Source organism: Ascaphus truei, chromosome 1, assembly GCF_040206685.1.
Source record: "Ascaphus truei isolate aAscTru1 chromosome 1, aAscTru1.hap1, whole genome shotgun sequence".
NCBI lineage: Eukaryota > Metazoa > Chordata > Amphibia > Anura > Ascaphidae > Ascaphus > Ascaphus truei.
In genome coordinates this window covers 88,211,955-88,232,110 of record NC_134483.1, presented here as the reverse complement: position 1 = coordinate 88,232,110, position 20,156 = coordinate 88,211,955, and the positions used below count along the sequence as shown (strand labels likewise).

General features: G+C 43.3%; 1 protein-coding gene across 5 annotated transcripts in view; it reads left to right on the top strand.

Moving 5' to 3' along the window:
• IQGAP2 (IQ motif containing GTPase activating protein 2) overlaps positions 1–20,156 on the top strand; it is a 501,518-nt gene that overhangs the window by 295,081 nt on the left and 186,281 nt on the right. For 4 of the 5 annotated variants that reach the window (XM_075591271.1, XM_075591261.1, XM_075591252.1 and 1 more), the window contains 8 exons: positions 2,695–2,797; positions 4,174–4,315; positions 10,231–10,318; positions 11,785–11,997; positions 12,198–12,358; positions 15,847–15,990; positions 16,737–16,845; positions 17,704–18,909. The exons of the other annotated variant lie outside the window; for it this stretch is intronic. In XM_075591271.1, the coding sequence (XP_075447386.1) occupies positions 2,695–2,797; positions 4,174–4,315; positions 10,231–10,318; positions 11,785–11,997; positions 12,198–12,358; positions 15,847–15,990; positions 16,737–16,845; positions 17,704–17,817 (1,074 nt within the window). In that variant the 3' untranslated portion in view covers positions 17,818–18,909. Of the gene's footprint in view, positions 1–2,694; positions 2,798–4,173; positions 4,316–10,230; positions 10,319–11,784; positions 11,998–12,197; positions 12,359–15,846; positions 15,991–16,736; positions 16,846–17,703; positions 18,910–20,156 lie in introns of those variants that run through there. 5 annotated transcript variants of the gene reach the window in all.

Below are 20,156 nucleotides of genomic sequence, written 5' to 3'. Positions count from 1 at the left end.
GCCTGCGATCCTGCCAGAGGTTTGGACCTGCCACCCGCTGAGCAGAGGGATAGGGGCTGCTGACGAATCGCACGGGCTGGAGGGAGAGGCACCTGCAGCTGCCTCAGAGCATCAGGACCGTGCTCACACTGACCCGCGGTGCAGACGGGGGAGTCTTGAGGGTCTTGCGCGGCAAGCACCCCTTCTGTGGGGCCCTGAGATCCTCCGCTACAGTCAACCTCAGCCGAGAGGTAAGACCGGCACAGGGCAGCCGCCCGCATTTAAAGGGGCCTGAAGCAAAAAAAAAACCATAAATCAAAACCTGATTTTGCTGGGGCGAGCTGCTGAGTTGGATCTGCCTCTCCCCCCAGGCGATACCTAAGCCAAATCTCCCCTCTAAGAAAAGGCAAAGAGGGAACCAGTAATACTTCATTCCATACCACTAAACGTCTAAATGGGGGACGCGTGCATGACGTCTGGCAAGATGGCCGCCTAATCCTGTAGCTCCGCCCCAGGACTCCACGTATCATTACTACTCAGCGATATCCTGGCAACTTTCCAACCTCAATATCACCTCCAATGATGCCTTCCAACGTTAAAGGAACCCCGCTCCGCAATGGCGCGTCCGACTTCTTTCATCGACAACGTGGACAGTCTCAAACAGCCCAAGAGGACGTACAGGGCGAGTGGGAATCAGAAACTGAGGAGATCCCTGCCCGGTACAATCCACCAAACAAGATATAGACGAACTCTATGTGAAGCTAAAATCAGCATTTGAATTTGAAGTTCAGAAGGCAGTTAAGGAGCTCCACGAAGATTTATCCCACGTGGAGGAGCGTACCACAGAACTGCAGACCAGGGTCACGGAGATCGGGGAAGTTCAGGACTCCCTGGTGCACGATGTGGCCACTATGAAGAACCAGATTGCTGAACTCACGGAGCTGCCGGAGGACCAGGACAACCGCTCTCGGAGGAATAATATCAGAGTCTGAGGTATACCGGAGGAGGTAGATGATCGCAATGACTTTCTGATACAAGTTTTTACCATGCTGTGCCCCGAGTTAACTGAATCCCAAATGCTAATGGACAGAGCACACAGAGCCCTAAGGCCTAGGGCCCCTAATCAAGACAAACCAAGGGATAAACAAGTAAGGAAAATGCACAGATCCCTAAGCGCAACCTAAAGTAAACTGACACTGGTTTATATCAGCTGGCAAGACTATCCTCTCTTATTGGAGCAAAAAACTGCACATAAAGACTATGCAGAAAAGCCACAAGAATCAGCATAAATATTTAAATAATCAGGTTAACCATAAATCTCAGGAGAGTGCAATGATCCACAGGTAACTGACACTAATATTCCATTAGCTGAAAGATAATTCTCTCTTATTAAAGCACAATTCTGCACAAATACTCTTTGCAGAAAAGCCTGAACTGAAATGAGTCTGGGAGGGAAAGAAAGACAATACAAATCCTCCAATTTGTGCCGCTCCTCAGTATAGATTGCTGTGCTCTCCTTGAGGGTTCCTGTGGAGTTTACTTTAGGTTGCGCTTGGGGATCTGTGCATTTTCCTGACTTGTTTATTTAAACATTAATGTGTAGTTTGATTTTCACTTAAATGTTGACTGTGTGAGGTATGTTTGAGTGGAGGGATAGTATAAAGGGAAGTACCACAGTCTATCCTAGTCTGTGGGAACGGGCCTGAAGAAGGGGAATTTTGGTCCCCGAAACGTTCGTTACCCCCCTATATTTTATCACCTTTACCTGAGCGTTTGTTATACGTTGTCCTTTTCTCTCCCCTCCCTTTTTACCCCTCTTTCCCCCCACGGTTGTTGTTCCCTTTGTATTTCCTCCATCTCTCCCGCTCTCTAGACTTGTGATGACTTTCAGCGATCGCGACCAAGCTTACTATAAGCGCACGCGATGGTGGCAATGCACTTGTTATGACGCGATGCCGCTGTCGCCGGCACTATAAGCGCAGCCTTAGGTCCGTTCTATATAGCGTGCGGCCGCGCGTTCGCATAGCGTGCCGCATGCTTTCCGTGTCTATAGAGCCGGGAGCTGCAGGCAAGTGTATGTGTACAGTATGTATGTGTATGTGTATGTATATGTTGTGTAAGGGTAGTGTAAGTAAGATTTTTGTTTTTTTAATTCATTAAAAAAAAAGTTTAATAATTTTTTTATGTGTGCAATTATTCCCCCCCCCCACACACACACATCCATACATACACACATACATACATACATACATACACACACACACACACACACACACACACACACACACACACATACATACATTTGAGCGCAGGCAGTGGCGCGAAAAGATGAATTCCTTCAGCCAACTAAAAATCCGCGCGCGCACAGCGTAACACGCGCCCGGCACTATAGAACGTGCCTTAGGAATGAAAGGTGTTACGTTATGGGTGGACAACTCCAGTCCTCAAGTGCCACCAGCAGGTCAGGTTTTCAGGATATTCCTGCTTCAGCACAGGTGGCTCAATCAGTGGCTCAGTCTAAGACTGTCCAACTGATTGAGCTACCAGTGTTGAAGCGGGGATATCCTGAAAACCTGACCTGTTGGTGGCCTTTGAGGACTAGAGTTGTCCACCCCTGGGTTAGGTTCTTGCTAAACTGCATCATTTGTCTCCAAACATGTGTTAAGTGATGATAATACTATGTGACGTGTTTATCACTGTGTGTTTCCCTCACAGCTGCTTCTAGAACATCAGGATGCTATTTCACCCGATCACAATGACGTCCTCCATGAGCTGCTGGAGGGACTTGGAACTGTCCCCGACGTTGAGTCTTTCCTTGGTAGGGAATGTTTGGGGGAACTTGTTTTCCATTTACTCTCAACATACTTGGAAACGAGAGGTTAATCACAATGTATTATTTCCTGGTAAATCATTTTGTAAATAGAAAAAATAAATGTACTGTTGTCACGCTGAAATACTGCAGGTCAGACACATTTGTTGGGTAATTTCGTGCTCTGTGTTTTCGGCAGTGCTCAGTAGTCTGCACATATGGAGATAAACACAAAAACATTGTCTTTAGTTTTTATGATGCATGGTATATCAAACGTTTCATTTTATATATATATATATATATATATATATATATATAGCAGAAAATAGCCGTGTTAGTCCAGTTGCGAAAGTGCAGAATAAATGAGTTCTTCAGTATTCGGCGATACCTTTTTTATTGGACTAACAATTTATGTCATAGGACAAGCTTTCGAGAGTTATAGTTTAGCAAGCTTGACCTGAAGAAGAGAGGATAACTCTCAAAAGCTTGTCCTATGACATAAATTGTTAGTCCAATAAAAAAGGTATCACCGAATACTGAAGAACTCATTTATTCTGCACTATATATATATATATATATATATATATATATATATATATTCCAAAAAACAGCCGGCACTCCACTTCAAAGGTAACCTTGAGAAAAGTCCCACTGGGGGACCGAAACATCGTTTTTGTGTCTCTTTTTCAATACAAAGTACTTGTGATCAACTTACCTGTGTGCTGTCCCTTGATGTCGTGCTTCAGCCAGTATCGTATGGTGTGTGTGTATATATATATATATATATATCTATCTCTCTTTGACTGAAACTCTGTCTGGAGTTTTACAATAAAAAGTCTTAAACCTTTCACTTTCAGAGGGGCCACAAATGCATTGGTTTGGCATTGATCTGGCTAAAGCACCAATCTTCTTATTAATTTAATTTATTTCAACATTTTCTGAATCTACTGGTCTAATAGTGTGACCCCCCCCCCCTCCCCTCCCCCTTCATACCTCAGGGAGACACCTAGTCTTGTTCAGGATTAGGGAATGTGTGTGAGAATGTTAAACTTTTAATTTTTTTTCCCTGTACTAATACATAGTCTTGCCTCTATTATATTATACTTGCGATGCTAAATACTGCCGGCTTCTGTCTGCAAAAGGGATACTGGAATATATGAACCACATGTTAATATTCTCCCTGCTAGTGACCCGCAGAGTTCTGCGATGTTCATCAGGTCTAAAGATTCCGGAAAGTATTCATAAATCATGTCCTTGACCTATGTTTTGTTGTTTGGAATATTCTGTCCATTTGCTTTCATGTCCTTCCCAGAAGTTGAATTATTGGATTAGTATTTCTATGAGTCGCTAAACAGCAAAGTACAATTTCCCATCTTTTCCAAAAGGCGAAGGCACCGTCGACTCCAGTGACCCCAACAAGGAAAACACTCTTAGTCAGATGGCCAAGACGGAAATTTCCCTTTCATTGACCAGCAAAATTGATTTACGTGAAGGTGAAGCTAAAGACATGAAGAGCCTGATGATCAAGTAAGGATTTGCGCCTAGTGAATCATTTCTTTGTACGTCCAAGTCTTCCTGTGCTAAAGGATCATTTTATTTAGGAACATGTGATCAAAAATGTATTTATCTTTAATTGGTGGATATCTTAGGGAATTACTTTGTTCTACTACTAGGTCAATCATTTTGAAACCACTTTTTCACCTGTTACAATGCCCCATTGACATATAAGAAAGCATGGTCTTCCGCATTTTTAGTTTTCTTGACACATACTGTACTGTATATAGGTATATAGTATTAGTCCTCCGGTGCTCCAGGCAACATTAAGGTACATGAGGGAGGCAACTTTCAGAGAGAGACACATCAGGACAAGGGATCTAAGTTTGAAACTGGAGTGTGGTAGTCTCCGTTCAAATGTGAGGAAGTATTTTTTTACTGAAAGAGGAGTAATCGTATCCCAACGGTCTTCCAGGAAATGTGGTAATGCTATAACGGGGTTGAGCTGTACTGTATTCTTAGATTTTGTAAATAAATCCTTCAATGCATCATAACCGTTATCCTTTTGCCAAGCAGTGTTTATAAACATATTTTAGTCACAGGAACTTTCTCCGTTGGTAATTTTTTGGTTATCAACAAGTCCACTGGGCGCCCATATTTGGATTTTCTACAGAGCACCCGTGGCAGATAAACCTGTTTCCATAATGTACTCTACAAATGCCTCTTTAGCATAATACTAGTGTAACACCTCCCCCCCAAGGGAGATTTGGTAGCTACAGGGTGTGCTATGGTGCTGTTTAGTTCACCTGATCTTGCAGGAGGTCTGAGTGCTCCGCTGTTGGTGTTAGGGTCAACAGGTCAGGCTTTTGTCTTCTTTCACTGGTGCAGCGCCTCCAGCCTGCAGGCCCCTGCCAAGGACAAAGTTGCTCCCCACATACACTCCTCATACACTGACACAGGTAGTCCGGGGAGGGTGCAACAGGTTTTATGGTACAACAAAGCCTTTTTGTATTTCCTCCATGTTCACTGGAGCAGACCCCAGGGGCTTGAGGCCCCTAGAGCCCCTCCTTAACCCCCTTAACCCCTGATGGGGCAAGGTGGAATCGCTCCCACTCCACAGAGGGAGGGGACAGAACCAACACAATTTGGTGGAGTGTCAGCTTTTATACCTGGGGAGGGGTTTGTAACCCTGCCCCTTAAAAGGGCAGGTCCAGGTACTGACAGGCATCACACCATTGGTATGTGACCCAGTCAGTACCCTCCCAGGCATGACACTCCAACTGTCATTAGGCCTGCACCAGGTTAGGGTAACATTTGTATCTATCCAGGCAACAACTGCAAGCTAGGCCCTGTGCAGGAGTTTAACCCTAACCCTGCCTTTTCCTACCTAACACTTATAGTGTTAGGGCCAAAGGAAAGGGTATAGTCAGGGACACTAGGCTACATCAGTTATAACAACATAATTCAATTTACAGACAGTATGCAGATATAGATACTATAACCATAAGCACAACTACAATACATTCTCATGTCTTTTGTATAGTCTACATTGCAACAATGTATTTTGGCGGGGATTTTAGCACCACCCCCTCATCCCCTCGCTCACCCTATGCTTCAGTGACTTGGTATGTTCCTATAGCGAAGCAAATCCTGGAGCTAATGTTTTACAACAGATTGCTGATTCAAGAATAAACCCAATACATTTTCTAAAACAAATACAACTTACTGTAAGAAATAAAGCAGAGGGTTGGGGTGGGTTAGCTTCAGCAGTAAGACCCGGAAGTGAGTTAGTGAGAACTTTCTGGTGCCTTCTGCCAGGTCCCAAGATGGCCCCCACCCCCACCCATGCTCCACAGTGACAGGTAGGGTCCAGAATGGATAGAGAGAGACACACACAGAATAGGGAGACAGACACAGAATGGGGAGAGAGACACAGAATCTAGAAATACAGCTCAACCCCGTTACAGCGTGATCTGCTTATAACGCGGTTTGAGCATGGACCCCGAATTAAAAAAAAAAAAAAACTGCACACACTCACAGCACCTGCACACACTCACAGCACCTGCACACACTCACTGCACACACTCACAGCACACTGCCCACACTCACACCACACACACCCTCCTCCCACTCCCTACCTTTGGTGTTGGCTGCTGAGATCGGAGCGGAGCTGGCATTGGGGGGGGTGTCGCAGCGGAGCTGGCTGGGGGGGTTGCTTGGAGCGGGGCTGGCTGGGAGGGTTGCTTGGAGCGGGGCTGGCTGGGAGGGTTGCTTGGAGCGGGGCTGGCTGGGAGGGTTGCTTGGAGCGGGGCTGGCTGGGAGGGTTGCTTGGAGCGGGGCTGGCTGGGAGGGTTGCTTGGAGCGGGGCTGGCAGGGGGGGTTGCTTGGAGCGTGGCTGGTAGGGTGGGTTGCTTGGAGCGGGGCTGGCTGGGAGGGTTGCTTGGAGCGGGGCTGGCTGGGAGGGTTGCTTGGAGCGGGGCTGGCAGGGGGGGTTGATTGGAGCGTGGCTGGCAGGGTGGGTTGCTTGGAGCGGGGCTGGCTGAGAGGGTTGCTTGGAGCGGGGCTGGCTGGAGGGTTGATCGGAGCGTGGCTGGTGTGGGGGGATCGGTGTGGACTACTGGGGGAAGCAGGGTTGCCACCTTCGACTGAAGGCCAACCCGGAGATTTTTTTAATTTATTTTTTAAATAGAGCACTTACCTCTGGCATCGTTCCGGCATCTCCCCCTGCAACTCACTTTAATATGGCTGCGCACGTCACGCGGCATCAAGTTGCCATGACAACATGGTGCCGCATGACTTTGTGACGTAAAGTAGCGTCTTGTTATCATTACATTGTGCGTCACGTGATTCTGTTAAGTCACGTGCCGTTCCTGTTGTCATGGCAACGCGGCATCATTTGACGCAGTGGTTGCAGGGGAAGATACCAGAAGACGTTTGCCACCACACGGAGGGTATAAACAAAAAATGACCACCGCTCACTCTTAGTCTTACATATTAGTCTGGGTGCACTAGGGTAGTGGCAATAGCATAAAAAGAGGTCTCTTTCCCCAAAGATAGGGAATTTATGGAAACCCCAATTACATGCACTCTCAGATTGTATTGTATGTCTTTATTTATATAGCGCCATTAATGTACATAGCGCTTCACAGTAGTAATAGATGGGGTACTCAATTAAATAACAGATAATATAAATAACAGATCATGGGAATAAGCGCTTTAGACATAAAAGTAACATTAAGGAAGAGGAGTCCCTGTTCGGAATTGGTATAAGTCTTGAGACTCAGAAATCCACTTGAAATACTGTTGTGAACAGTGTAATAAAAAAACCTTGCGGTAACCCCTATGAAAGTGTATTAGTGATATGGTTCAAATAATTTTTTATTTCTAACAAGATAAAAATAATGGGGCACAAAAATTGTTAAAAACGCATTGGACATACTGTATAACAATGAAGGTATAGTCTACTGTAGTATAGATCACTCCAAGTGGAAAAATATTAGTGCTGTTGTTAGCAGCAATCAATACAATATTGTTCACATTGCCCTGTAATTTAAATTGGGCACTCACAAGTATTGTTCAGACTGCCCTGTAATTTAACTACAACAATGCTCATGTGAATATTAGGTCTCTATTAAGTGTCCCAGCATCTAGATAAAGAGGGGGCTTTTTGGAGTCATATATAAATTCCAGATAGTCTTTATAGATTCAAGTGAGCAAGGGCTGAATGTAAAAACCCTTTTAGATCCAGTTATGAGTATTGTCAGGTTGATGCAGTTGCAGAGTATGGGATAAACAGTGGACGGCCAGGATAGGGAGGGTAGGTATTCCCTGATAGAATGGAGGTTAATAACTCTGCAGCAGCACAGTCCTGGTGGTATACTTGCCTCAGACTCTACTTAGGTACCTAGAGGTCAGACAGGTAGGGAGGGAAGTATCTCTCAGCTCTCCCTGCACTAGTAGCTAGCCGTCCAGGAAAGGAGAAGCGCCGGTAGGGGATTTTCCCTGCTTACAGCTGAGTGCGGGCAGGGAGAAGCACCGGGTAAGGGATTTCCCCTGCTAACAGCTGAGTGCTGCACTCGTAGGTGGCCATCAGAGCACGGAGAAGCGCCGGGCTCGGGGTTATTTTAATACCAGATGAGTGCTTGTGTGGAGGATCGCCAGACTGTCCGCATAGGCGGTAGACAGCATGTCATGAGTAGTGAAACCCTGAGTGGTGGCAACCCCGGGGGAAGTGAGGCTGCTAGGGGAAGTTAGGGTGGCTGCTGGGGGACGTGTATGGCTGCCGGCCACCTGTTCCCTCCCTCCTCCCGATCGGGTGCGCAGCGGCCATTTTTTTTAAAAATTAGCGGGACCCCAGTAATAGCGCGGTTGGATCGGGTGGCCCCCGAGGACCGAACTATGACGGAGTTGGGCTGTATGTGTATAGCAAATAAAAATATCACTTGTGAGCACATTCTCATGTCTTAAACAGGTCTGCAAAACTGCTTTTCGCCATTATCACCTAGCATACAGTGCTTCCACTGCAGCAAAGGATTCTGGAAAATGACATGCAAATGAGCACACAGTGCCACCTTTTGCCTCAAATCCATTTTTACATGGACCCTAATAAGCTAATGCTCGCTGCATTACACAGCTTTCAGCACAGCATGGGTTAAGATGCAAAGCCAGTAAACCTACCTCACAGACAGCTGTTTCAACGTTTTGGGCCTCATCAGTGTGAGGCAGGTTGTACTGGATATATCTCTCTCCTCTCTCTCTCTCGTTATAGTGATCCGCTATAACGCGGTTTGAGCGTGGACACACACTCACAGCACACTACACATTCACTGCACACACTCACTGCACACTGAACACACCCACTGCACACACACACAGCACACTGCACACACTCAAAGCACACTGCACACACTCAAAGCACACTGCACACACTCAAAGCACACTGCACACACTCACAGCACACTGCACACATTCACAGCACACTGCACGCACTCACAGCACACTGCACGCACTCACAGCACACTGCACGCACTCACAGCACACTGCACGCACTCACAGCACACTGCACGCACTCACAGCACACTGCACGCACTCACAGCACACTGCACGCACTCACTGCGCACACAGCACACTGCACACACTACGCACACAGCACACTGCACACACTACGCACACAGCAAACTGCACACACTCACAGCACACTGCACACACTCACAGCACACTGCATGCACACTGCACACACTCACTGCACACTGCACACACTCACTGCACACAGCACACACTCACTGCACACACAGCACACTGTACACACTCATAGCACACTGCACGCACACTGCACACTGCACACACTCACTGCACACAGCACACACTCACTGCACACACAGCACACTGCACACACTCATAGCACACTGCACACACTCATAGCACACTTCACACACTCATAGCACACTGCACACACTCATAGCACACTGCACACACTCATAGCACACACTGCACACACTCACAGCACACTGCACACACTCACAGAACACTGCACACACTCATAGCACACTTCACACACTCATAGCACACTGCACACACTCATAGCACACTGCACACACTCATAGCACACACTCACTGCACACACTCACAGCACACACTCACAGCACACTGCACACACTCACAGCACACTGCACACACAGCACACTGCACACACTCACAGCACACTGCACACGCTATGCACACACAGCCCCCCCCCCCCCCCCACTGTAGAGGACTAGATCTCCATGTTACTGTATAAAAATACCAGCTAAAGACATATTTATTATGCTGTGCTATTCCATAACATACTATCTGGCCTATTTACATGAATGGACTGTAATGTATCTTCTGGTGTCAGGTGTCTTCTAAAAAACAGCATTATATATATACTGTATGAGACAAAATCTTTAATGTCAATGTTTTTCATACAGGACTAAGAAAGTGATAGTGGATGTGATCCGAACTCAGTCTGGTGAAACACTCATAGAAATCCTGGAAACACCAGCTTCTTTGCCTCAGGTAACTAGCTATTGGGTTGTTGTTATTACTGTATATGTCCTATAAAAAGAAGGAAAATAATCACGTTGGTTCACCGTTTCTCTTTATGATATACTATATATACTGGGTGTACAGCGATGCTGGGTCCATGTTTCGATGGATAGAACGTGTTCTATCTCCCTCTACTAAAAAATCAGTTTAAAGGTGACAAAACAATCACACCAGTTGTTGTTGTTGTCGCCTTTTATCGAGTTGTATACTGTATGCCGTAGACTGTGAGTCCTGCCTTTTAATGCAGATTTATTGCACTCCATGGATATCTGCTTGGTTGGATTTCCACCCTTAGGAAATATTCTTACCTGCTTAGTTATTAAATGCAGATCTGATTCATGAGTAAAAATGTAATTAAAAGTTAACTTTCCTATGGGTTTCTCAAAATCTCTTGGATGAATTGCGTGTTTATTATGCATCTATCGGGTAGGTGATGTGGGGTAGGTGGGTATTAGGCCGCGGACATGGTGCGGAAGATGCCGCTGAGCCGCGCTGAGGCAGCGCACTTACCCCCGGCATCCTGAATGAGAGCGGCTTTAGAAGGGGCTTCCGCAGGCGTGCGGAAGCGTGTGGAATTGCAGGAGACAGTCACATTTAAGTTTGCGCGCTGAGGGGAGCGGAGGGCCGGTCACATGACCGGCAAACTGCCAATGGCACTCTGTGATGTCGGCGCCGTGACTGGGCGTGCTTTCCCCGCCTCCCACCCGCCTCCGAAGCGCGCTCGCTGCCTTGCATGCCAGGACACAAAAAAGCTCTCGCTTGAGCAGGGGGGCATGAGCGTCAGTGCGGAGAAGCGCGGCTGGAGGAACCATGTCCGAAGCCTTAGATTGACGAGAACAGTAGACCAGCTACAAATAGAAAATCAATTGGTTTGTTACAATAGCTCTATATTATTATTATTACAGATTAACTAGTAATAGTTTCCGTTTTTTAGTCCATTCGGTGCTAGAATTACCTAAAATTTGCCCTTTAAGAACTAAATAATGAAACACAGCTACAAATCTATACCTTGACCTTAGAACAATGATCAGTCACCTTGCTAACATACGTATCTGATACAGTGCTACATTATTGGAAGATCTCTTACAGGTACAATCCCAGTTAATCAATAGTTGGTGGGGAAGAGTTGGGGGTCTTTTTAGAACTCCTATTTCATGCATAGAAATAGCAGGAAGAAAATCTAATCTATTAACTCAAGGGAAATTAGACTTTTTTTATAATATTTTAAAAATACAAACCCGTATCTGTGCGAGATCATACGATTAAAGCAAGAGTCACTGTACTAAGCATATGATGATCAGCAGAAAGGCAGCCTTTGCATAAGCAATGTATACTGTAGCAACCCTTTGTTGCGATCCAGTCGAGGAAATGCATGGTATACTGTAACTCTGGCACAGTGCTAACCAGGTCTTTTTTTTTTTTTTTTTTTTTTTAAGGAAAATGAGCATTTAAAAGTAATCGAGAAACGAGCAGCTTTTGACGCCAAGACTCCAGATAAAATGAAGCGCAGCCAATCTGTTTTTGAAGACGGTCAGCTGCCCTTGGAACAGAAAAAGAGGAAGATCCTTCGAAACCTCCGGACATTGGAACAGGCTGGCCTAGTGACGGAAGCAACCAAGTTCCAAGAAATCATCAATGAGATTGCTAAGGTTCTAGAGCTCGTCTTATTATTATTATGTTTCTTGTACACTTGGCCCTTCAGCAGTGTCAGACCGGTGTAGTTTTCCATTCTAAAATGCTGAAGAAGACCGCTAGCAGCTATGTAAAAGCAAGCGAAATAGCTGCATTTTTGAGAAATGGAAAAGTAAGAATATTGTTTAACACTTTGGCTTTTTTTTTTTTTTGCCAGGATATCCGAAACCAAAGAAGATATCGTCAGCGACGAAAAGCTGAGCTGGTGAAGCTTCAACAGACCCTCAATGCGCTTAACTCGAAGACCGCTTTCTTTGAGGATCAGATAAATTATTACAACACGTACATCAAGACCTGTTTGGACAATTTAACAAGAAAGTGAGTTCTTTCAGAATTCAATTAGGAAAAACTGATTTGAGCCCTTGAAATTGTTTCACTTTAATGCTGTTTTATTCTGGTTATTTGTTATATTTGTAACCCTCCTTGCACGGCTCCTAAGGAGTTTACATCAGTGGACTATGTACATGGCTTTGCTCAGTCTCTAGTACCTTGTTAGGGTGCTGGATCCGCGCAGGCTGGGGGCGTAGATATAATGATGGGGGCGCCAGGAACTTTTTATACTGTAGTACAAACGAGCTTTATTGACAGCCGTCCACAATGCTCCTCACACATTGCCATTATCCACAATAGACATACTTCTTGTATCTTCACAGTCTCTACTATTTATAGCTTCCCTAATACCCACTCGTAATGCTTGCGGGAGGTATTTAAGCTGGTAGCTGTTGCTCCTATCTTAAGTGACCATCTTCTGCCTAGCGTCCATAACTGTTATCTATCAATTGTGCCCCATTTTGGGTTACCCTTACTTGTTATGCAACAGTTTTGTTCCCACCGCTCACCTAATTTGGAGTATTGAGTAGTGGACTGGTGCATACAGTGGACATAATACAGTACCAAGAAGCATGCGAGTGATTATAAAGAAATCACCCCAAAGTCCCTGTTTATTGCACTCTGTCAAGTATTGAAGATACACATACGACTTGATAGTCCTGTCTGGATGTATGTATTACCAAGGATATCGGTGACAAATAGCATATGTCCCCCACAATGTGGAAAAACAATATACTAATAAAAGCCTAATGGTCCAAAATAATAACGTTTTATTAATAGAATAACTACGCAAAATGTTAAAAATGTAGTAACCCTTAAAAAGTAGGAGGGTTATCGCTAGGTTATGTAAATGTAGAATAAGCAACCATATTGGTTGTAAAAATTGTGGTGATGACCCCAGATCGTCTTGTCCTGTTATTAGTTGGATCTAAAGTCCCTGTGGTAAGTAAATATCTCTATTTGTATCCATACTATAGTGATAACAGATCATTTACTCAACCCTATAATTAGGCAGAATATATATTCAATAATAACCACACATATAATGTTGTAATGCTATAGCACAAATAGAAGATATACAAACATCAAATCAAGACCTGATATGCCTATAATCCAACCAATGTACACATAATCGCATCTATAAGTATCCCAATAGAAGATATGTTAAATCATGCATCAAATATAATGTGTGCATGTATGACCACAAAATATAGTATATCTGATCTTATTGTATACAAAGTACACATGTATGTTAATAGTAGTATATACATAGGTGTAAATGCGCATTAAATCAAGTGCACATGTGGTTAATGCAGATTATTGTACATTGGCTGACATACCCTTGAGAATAATATTTAAGAGCCAAAGTTGTAAATAACAGAATACTTAATACCCAGAGTAATGTATTTCATTCATATCATAGTCGTCCTCAGTGTGTGGCTTATAATATATAATTAGTAACTGGTATCAACGCCCAGGACTGGAGTTAGCTCTGTGTTGTGTATATATCAAGATCACCTATATGCGCATACACAACACATTACTAACATAACCACAATTACTTGTTGATGCAAATGTCACTGACAGAGAATATATATCAGGGTTTTACTTATCTGTCGGTAGTTCTCAATCGTAATGTGATCACAGCATAGCCTCTGGGCCACGGACAAGCCGATCACTCCTACTTCCTCCCTGACGTCAACGTGGTGACATCACAGCCCGACGTACGTTTCGTGCGTCGGGAGCGCGCTTTCTCAAGGATAGGAGGAGTCCTGAGTTCCATTGTATGAGCCTGTAAACGTCTGTAGTATCATGTTTATGTACGCTAACTGAATAGGACACTTTCCTTCACTATAAAATAACAAACAGGGACAGTATCACTATACATCAACTATACACTGAACCATTATTTACATTATCAACAGTGAGCCCCCTCCCTCCCCCCCCTCCAACTGTCACTCTCAGAGACCTGAGTTCTAGAACCTTCTGTGCAGTCTTATGTACCCTGCCGGTGACGTTCCTGTCACAAGACATAACGTGGATGTTGCTTCTTTTCTGCCAAGTCACCCTTGACCCTGTGATGGGAGCGGAACATTACCCTGCGTGAGCCACACACATTAGGCCCATTAACCCCTTGACTCAATAGTATTCCCAAGGGAGACACCACATTTATTTTTCTTGTTTCAATATTTTTTTATTGTTTTCACAACACAGTAACATCACTTTAGACATTAATCTTCGCATCACCAGGTAGATGTTCAATGTAACATTTGTGGAATTTTAACATAATGACAGTTCTAATACAGAGCGCGTATTATAACAGCTTTGTGAACACATCCTGTGGGGCGTGCTTATAATACCTATGAAATAGGTAGGGTTAGAGAAGCGGTAAAGATAGAAGGAAGAGGGGAACCTGACAGGGGGAGTTGGGGGTGGGAAAGGGGGAGCGTTCTATCTACCCGTTACTTAAGGTTTTTAGAAGGAATTCTCCAGATATCGTACCGTAGGTTTGTCTATACTTCGGTCAGCGATGTGTTGCCTTATTTCTTTCTCTGGGTTAGTAGATATTTTAGACACCACATTTATTTAGTGATTATTTACAAAAAGAAATGAATGCTTCTATACAATTTAATTCAGTTTCAGCAAAGTGAGCAGGATTTAGTTGTTGTAGGATTCGACTTTGCTTTGAAATGTGTTGCTGGTGCAAAAGTACTGTAAGAGAGAGGAAGTTTAAGAATCGTGGTTAAGGTGTTGGTATTGAAAACATAGCTTATGGGTTCCTCACTAGGTTTGTGTTCACTCAGTGTGACCTTCCTGCAACTTTACAGTACTCGGTCGAAAAGGAGATATAAACCTAAATATATCTCTGCTGGTAAAATATCTCATACAAATGTATTGCCAATTGATCTATTTTTGATAACATTTTGGACATGGATAACATGCAAAATGAATTGCAGAAAAGTGCACAGTATAAAAATGTAGTTATTATTTTAACCTTGATTGAAGTGGGGTTAGGTATGGTGTAGTGGTTAAGGCGTTAGTCTTAAATATATAATGTTGTGGGTTCCGTTCATTACGATGCTAGTCTGTTTGATCTTGGGGAAATCCCTTCTCTGTGTGTACTTGAAAACAAGATGTATTTATTTTGTTAACACTTTAAACACATTTCCCTAAAAGTATTTATGAGATTAACTTTTTGTAAAATTAAATCTAAAATAAAAAAAAGAATCAACTAAAGTCAACTTCTTCATTTTGGAAAGATTAATAAAAAAAATTTAAACGAAAGAATGTGACAAACACATAAAGAGAAAAAAAGACTATAAGAACGTTTATTTCTGTAATGTTCGTTTAAAATTGTATAAGAGCAGCACCATTTTCTGTTGTATTAAACTAATACAATTTTTAGAATGATAGGAATTCTTTTGCATAACATACAAGCAGCATGAATTTGTACTAAATTCATCCCTTGTATGCAGGAACTCAAGGCGTTCTATTAAAGTGGATGGAAAGGGGGAAGAAAAAAGCACCAAAAAAGCCAAACAATCGTCCCTGAAATACACGGCTGCAAGACTCCACGAGAAAGGGGTCATCCTGGAAATAGAAGGACTGCAAACCAACCAGTGAGTGCCAGCTTTCTGAAAATGATCAGTAGGAAACTTTTCCAAGCAAATGTCTATTGTCCACTTGACAACTTCATTGCATGGATATTAAGGCTGCAGCCAAAGAAAACGTGTAGCCCCCAGCTCTGCGCTGAATGGGTTAATTTGGCATCAACCATGTCAGAGATGAGAATGTTGCTTATCTTCTTGTTAATTATTGTCTCACCGGCAGCCATATTATGGTCCTATGCTTTTACAAACTAAATACTTGTAGGCGTCAGATTTTTGCATGGAAAGTAAAATAGCATCAGTTGCCTAGCTTTAGCTTTTTAACTTTTTGAGTGCTGCGGCACGATGCGGTCGCGTAGCCATTTTGGAAGAAACTAAAGAGGGATCCTCCTCCGTTTCATCACAGGTTAGATCACATCCTAAGCTCCATGGGAACGCAGAACACAATCTAACCCAGAAAAAAACAGCCCTTTGAGCATGATGTAGTCACTACATCGTGAGGCCTCCAGAATGCCAGTTCTCATGATTTAGTCCTAGGGCACTCAACTGGTCAATCATGTTCGTGCCATTGGCTCATTTTGGTCTACAAGAGACTGCACCTTAAGACCCAATCAATCGAGTGTTAAAATCCCTATTAAGCCAATTAAGGTGTGGCCAGGCATGGCACATGGAAATATTTGTTGATGTCTTTTCATTAGGTTTTTTTCTATGCTGTCCTTTCATGTGGTGCATCTTTTTTTTTTTTTTTTTCTCTCCAGGTTTAAAAATGTTTTATTTGACATTATACCCAGTGAGCAAGTTGGTGCCTTTGAAGTTAAGGCGAAGTTTCTTGGTGTTGAGATGGAGAAAGTTCAGCTTCACTTTCAGGTAACCTGGTTGTGCCAGTGCAGTGCGCCTGGTAACTGTTTAAGCATTAGGCTGCGGTCCCAGTCATGTCTGTGACATGCGCACCCGGCGGGGGGGGGCGCATGCACAGCGCTAACCGCGATCTGCGGTCTCCAGGAGAGAGGGAGCTTGCGACGGGAGGGTGCGTGGTCGGGGATTTGCGGGGGCGGGGCCATTACATCACGCGGCTGGTTCGCCCTCATTCGGTGAATCGCCGGTGGGGGCGTGGCCACGCTTCCGTCGCAAGGTTTAAACTCAATTTCATTGAGTTTAAAAAATCTTGCAGTACGGCGCGGCTGCACCTTCAGCGTGAAGGTGCGTACTGGGCCCTTCCCCATTGAGGGGCGGTGCTTACACGCCGAGGCGTGCGCTGAGGCAGTGACTGGGACCGCAGCCTAAGATGTGTGGTATTCTCTACGTGCCTGTGTTATCCAGTATCATGTAACACTTCCCTCAAATTGTTAGCATTTTCTTAAACCAATATTTTATTTTAAAATTTATTTTATATATATATATATATATATATATATATATACTTTAGTATACTTTAGTATCTAAATTCATGTATACAGTTTTACTGTATCAGCACGGTATGCATAACACTTTCAGAATTGATTTAGATTTTTTATCTGATAATTGATGATGATGATTGATGATGACGATTGATGATGATGATGATTAGGTTTTACCCATTACACACAGACTTGCCACTAGCTCACTTTGTACATGAGACGGGCTGCACCTTTCACTTTGGAGTGTACAGTATGATTCCCACCCTGCAGGTTAAGCAAAGTGAAATGACCCCTCCCTTAGAATAACGCCCATGTCGTCATATTTCAGGACTTGCTGCAGATGCAGTATGACGGTGTCGCTGTAATGAAAATGTTCGACAAAGCTAAAGTCAACGTGAATCTCCTTATATTCCTTCTAAACAGGAAATTTTACGGAAAATAAAATGTGCTGAAGCGGAGGGCAAGGATGCGTCAAATCAATAGCAACGTTGTCTCTCGTTGTTTTTTTTTTTTAATTTAATATATTAATTGAAGTCGTATTTTAAAAAAAAATCTATTTGAATTAAAAGAAATGTAATAAGTAACCAAAATTGCTCAATCGATTGTACTATTGTGCCTTTAACCCCTTCAATGCCAGAGGGGTCAGCAACGTCTTCAATGTTGAAGGCGTGTGCAGCGCATTGCTGTGAAATGCCCCTTTCCAGCACTGCAAGTGTTACAGATCCTTTGATTTTTACTCTGGAAGATCCAAGTTAATTTAAATGCTTTGAAATGCTTACTATATTTTGAAATTCATTCATTAAACATTTTTTTTTTTTTTAATGCGCGCCTATGTAGAAAGAAGAATTGAAAAACATGCCGGGCATATTCTGTCATTTTTCATCTTGAAAGGCAGATTACAAATAGGTGTAAATGTGTGTACGTAGAATCAGAGTGCAGATTGTCTTTGTCTTAATATCCAGCTCAGCGAGGTTGATTTCAAACTTACAACATACAGTAATGTAAAGGGGGGGGGGGAATCATATTTTTGAAAAGTCGGTGCCGACGGCGGGTAAACTAGCTTTTCTAAGAGAATTGTCAACTGCAAAGGTGAATTTTTGCAATTTTGTAATAATGTTTTTTATTAGCGACACATAATTTATAAATGGCAAGCAGGTATTTGCTGTAGCGAAATACGTTGCATGATTCTGACTTCTGAGTTAATACACTACTGCCTAATGGTCCTGAATCTTTCTCCCCCGGCCATACCTAAATGGCAATGAGGTACAGTACCAGGGTAATGGTGGATAGCTGTTCCAGTTTGAAAAGTTTTGCCACCCCAGTGCTCAGGATCTCGGCAATGCTCTCCACGGTACATTGTATGACATCCCAAGCACTGAAAAGGCGACATAACTTCAGTTTGTGCCTTTTAGATGTCAACTGCTCTGTTTTTGTCATTTTCTTTTTTTTTAATGCAATAAAATCTGTTTCATTAAAATTGATTCTGTGTAAAACCTAAATTAGTAATTTTTCTATTAAATGAATTGAAAAAATATACACGTGTGTGTGTGTGTATGTGTGTTGTAATAAAAAATAAACTGAAGGCATGAGAAATTGGAAGCAGGCGATTAATAAGTGGGGTAATAATAGAAACAAATATGTAACTAAATTGTTAAGATTGAAGAATTTCACCTCACTCATATCACTTAATTTAACTGAACAAATTTAAGAAAAATGTAAACAAAAAAGATATATGTTTGATAAATGATTTAACACAAATACATATAGATAATGTACACGTGCATTTTATAATGTAGTTATCCTCATGATGTGCTATTCATAGGAATATGTGGGCAGAGCTCAAAAAAACATTTGTTCACTCACATAAGTGGAAAATTTGGGGTGACTTGCAATGTGCAAAGACGATGGTTGCTGAAAAACACCTTCTGTAGCAGAGCTCTGCTTACCGAAATCGCGACCCACAATGCCTTGTGTAACATTATGCAAGGCATTGTGGTTCGCGACTTTGGGAAGCAGCACGGCGACTGACGAAGTCCCCCTATTTATAAGATCTCCTGCCAGCATCCTAACAAACAAAAGGTGCTGCCCAGACAACCAGTGTACAAGAGATGATGTTTCTTGTGAAGAAGTAGAAAACTTTCATAGTTCACAGTCTAATATTTATCGTCCGTGAAGATCATCCTCCGATGGATGTCTGATAGGCATGTGTGTAACTTGCTAATTTGCTACTTGACTCTTCAGTGAAGTTCAGGTAGCCACGAATGTAGAAGTGCAGCGCACAGCAAAGAAACTGGATCCACGGGACAGCAGCAGTATAATAAAATCCTTTATTGTTAAGTCATGGTGCAGACAGGAATGGGTGCAGGAAAAAAGCCTCTGTCTCTAACGCGTTTCACGCCTGTGTGGCGCTTCGTCGGAGAGTACAGGTAGGTGTGCCATAGTCGCCCTCTTATAATGGTCCCAATTTGCTAGATTTGCAAACCGCCGTGAAAATCAGAAACCGGAAGTGACGCGGCCGTCTCAATAAACCGGAAATGACGTGTCGCGATGCGCGAGTCAATAATGTTTACATGCTGTCTTGGCCTTGATGTACACGTCATCTCACCTCGTGGGGACACTGCCAAGGCAAGTAACAATGTAGGGTTAGAATCAAATAACCGGATGTGATGTGGCCGCGTCTAAAGACCGGAAGTGATGTATCGCTACTATGTGCGCGACCGCCTTTATTTACACGCTGTCTAGATAGTCATGACAACCTTGCACGTGAACCCTAAGATGATA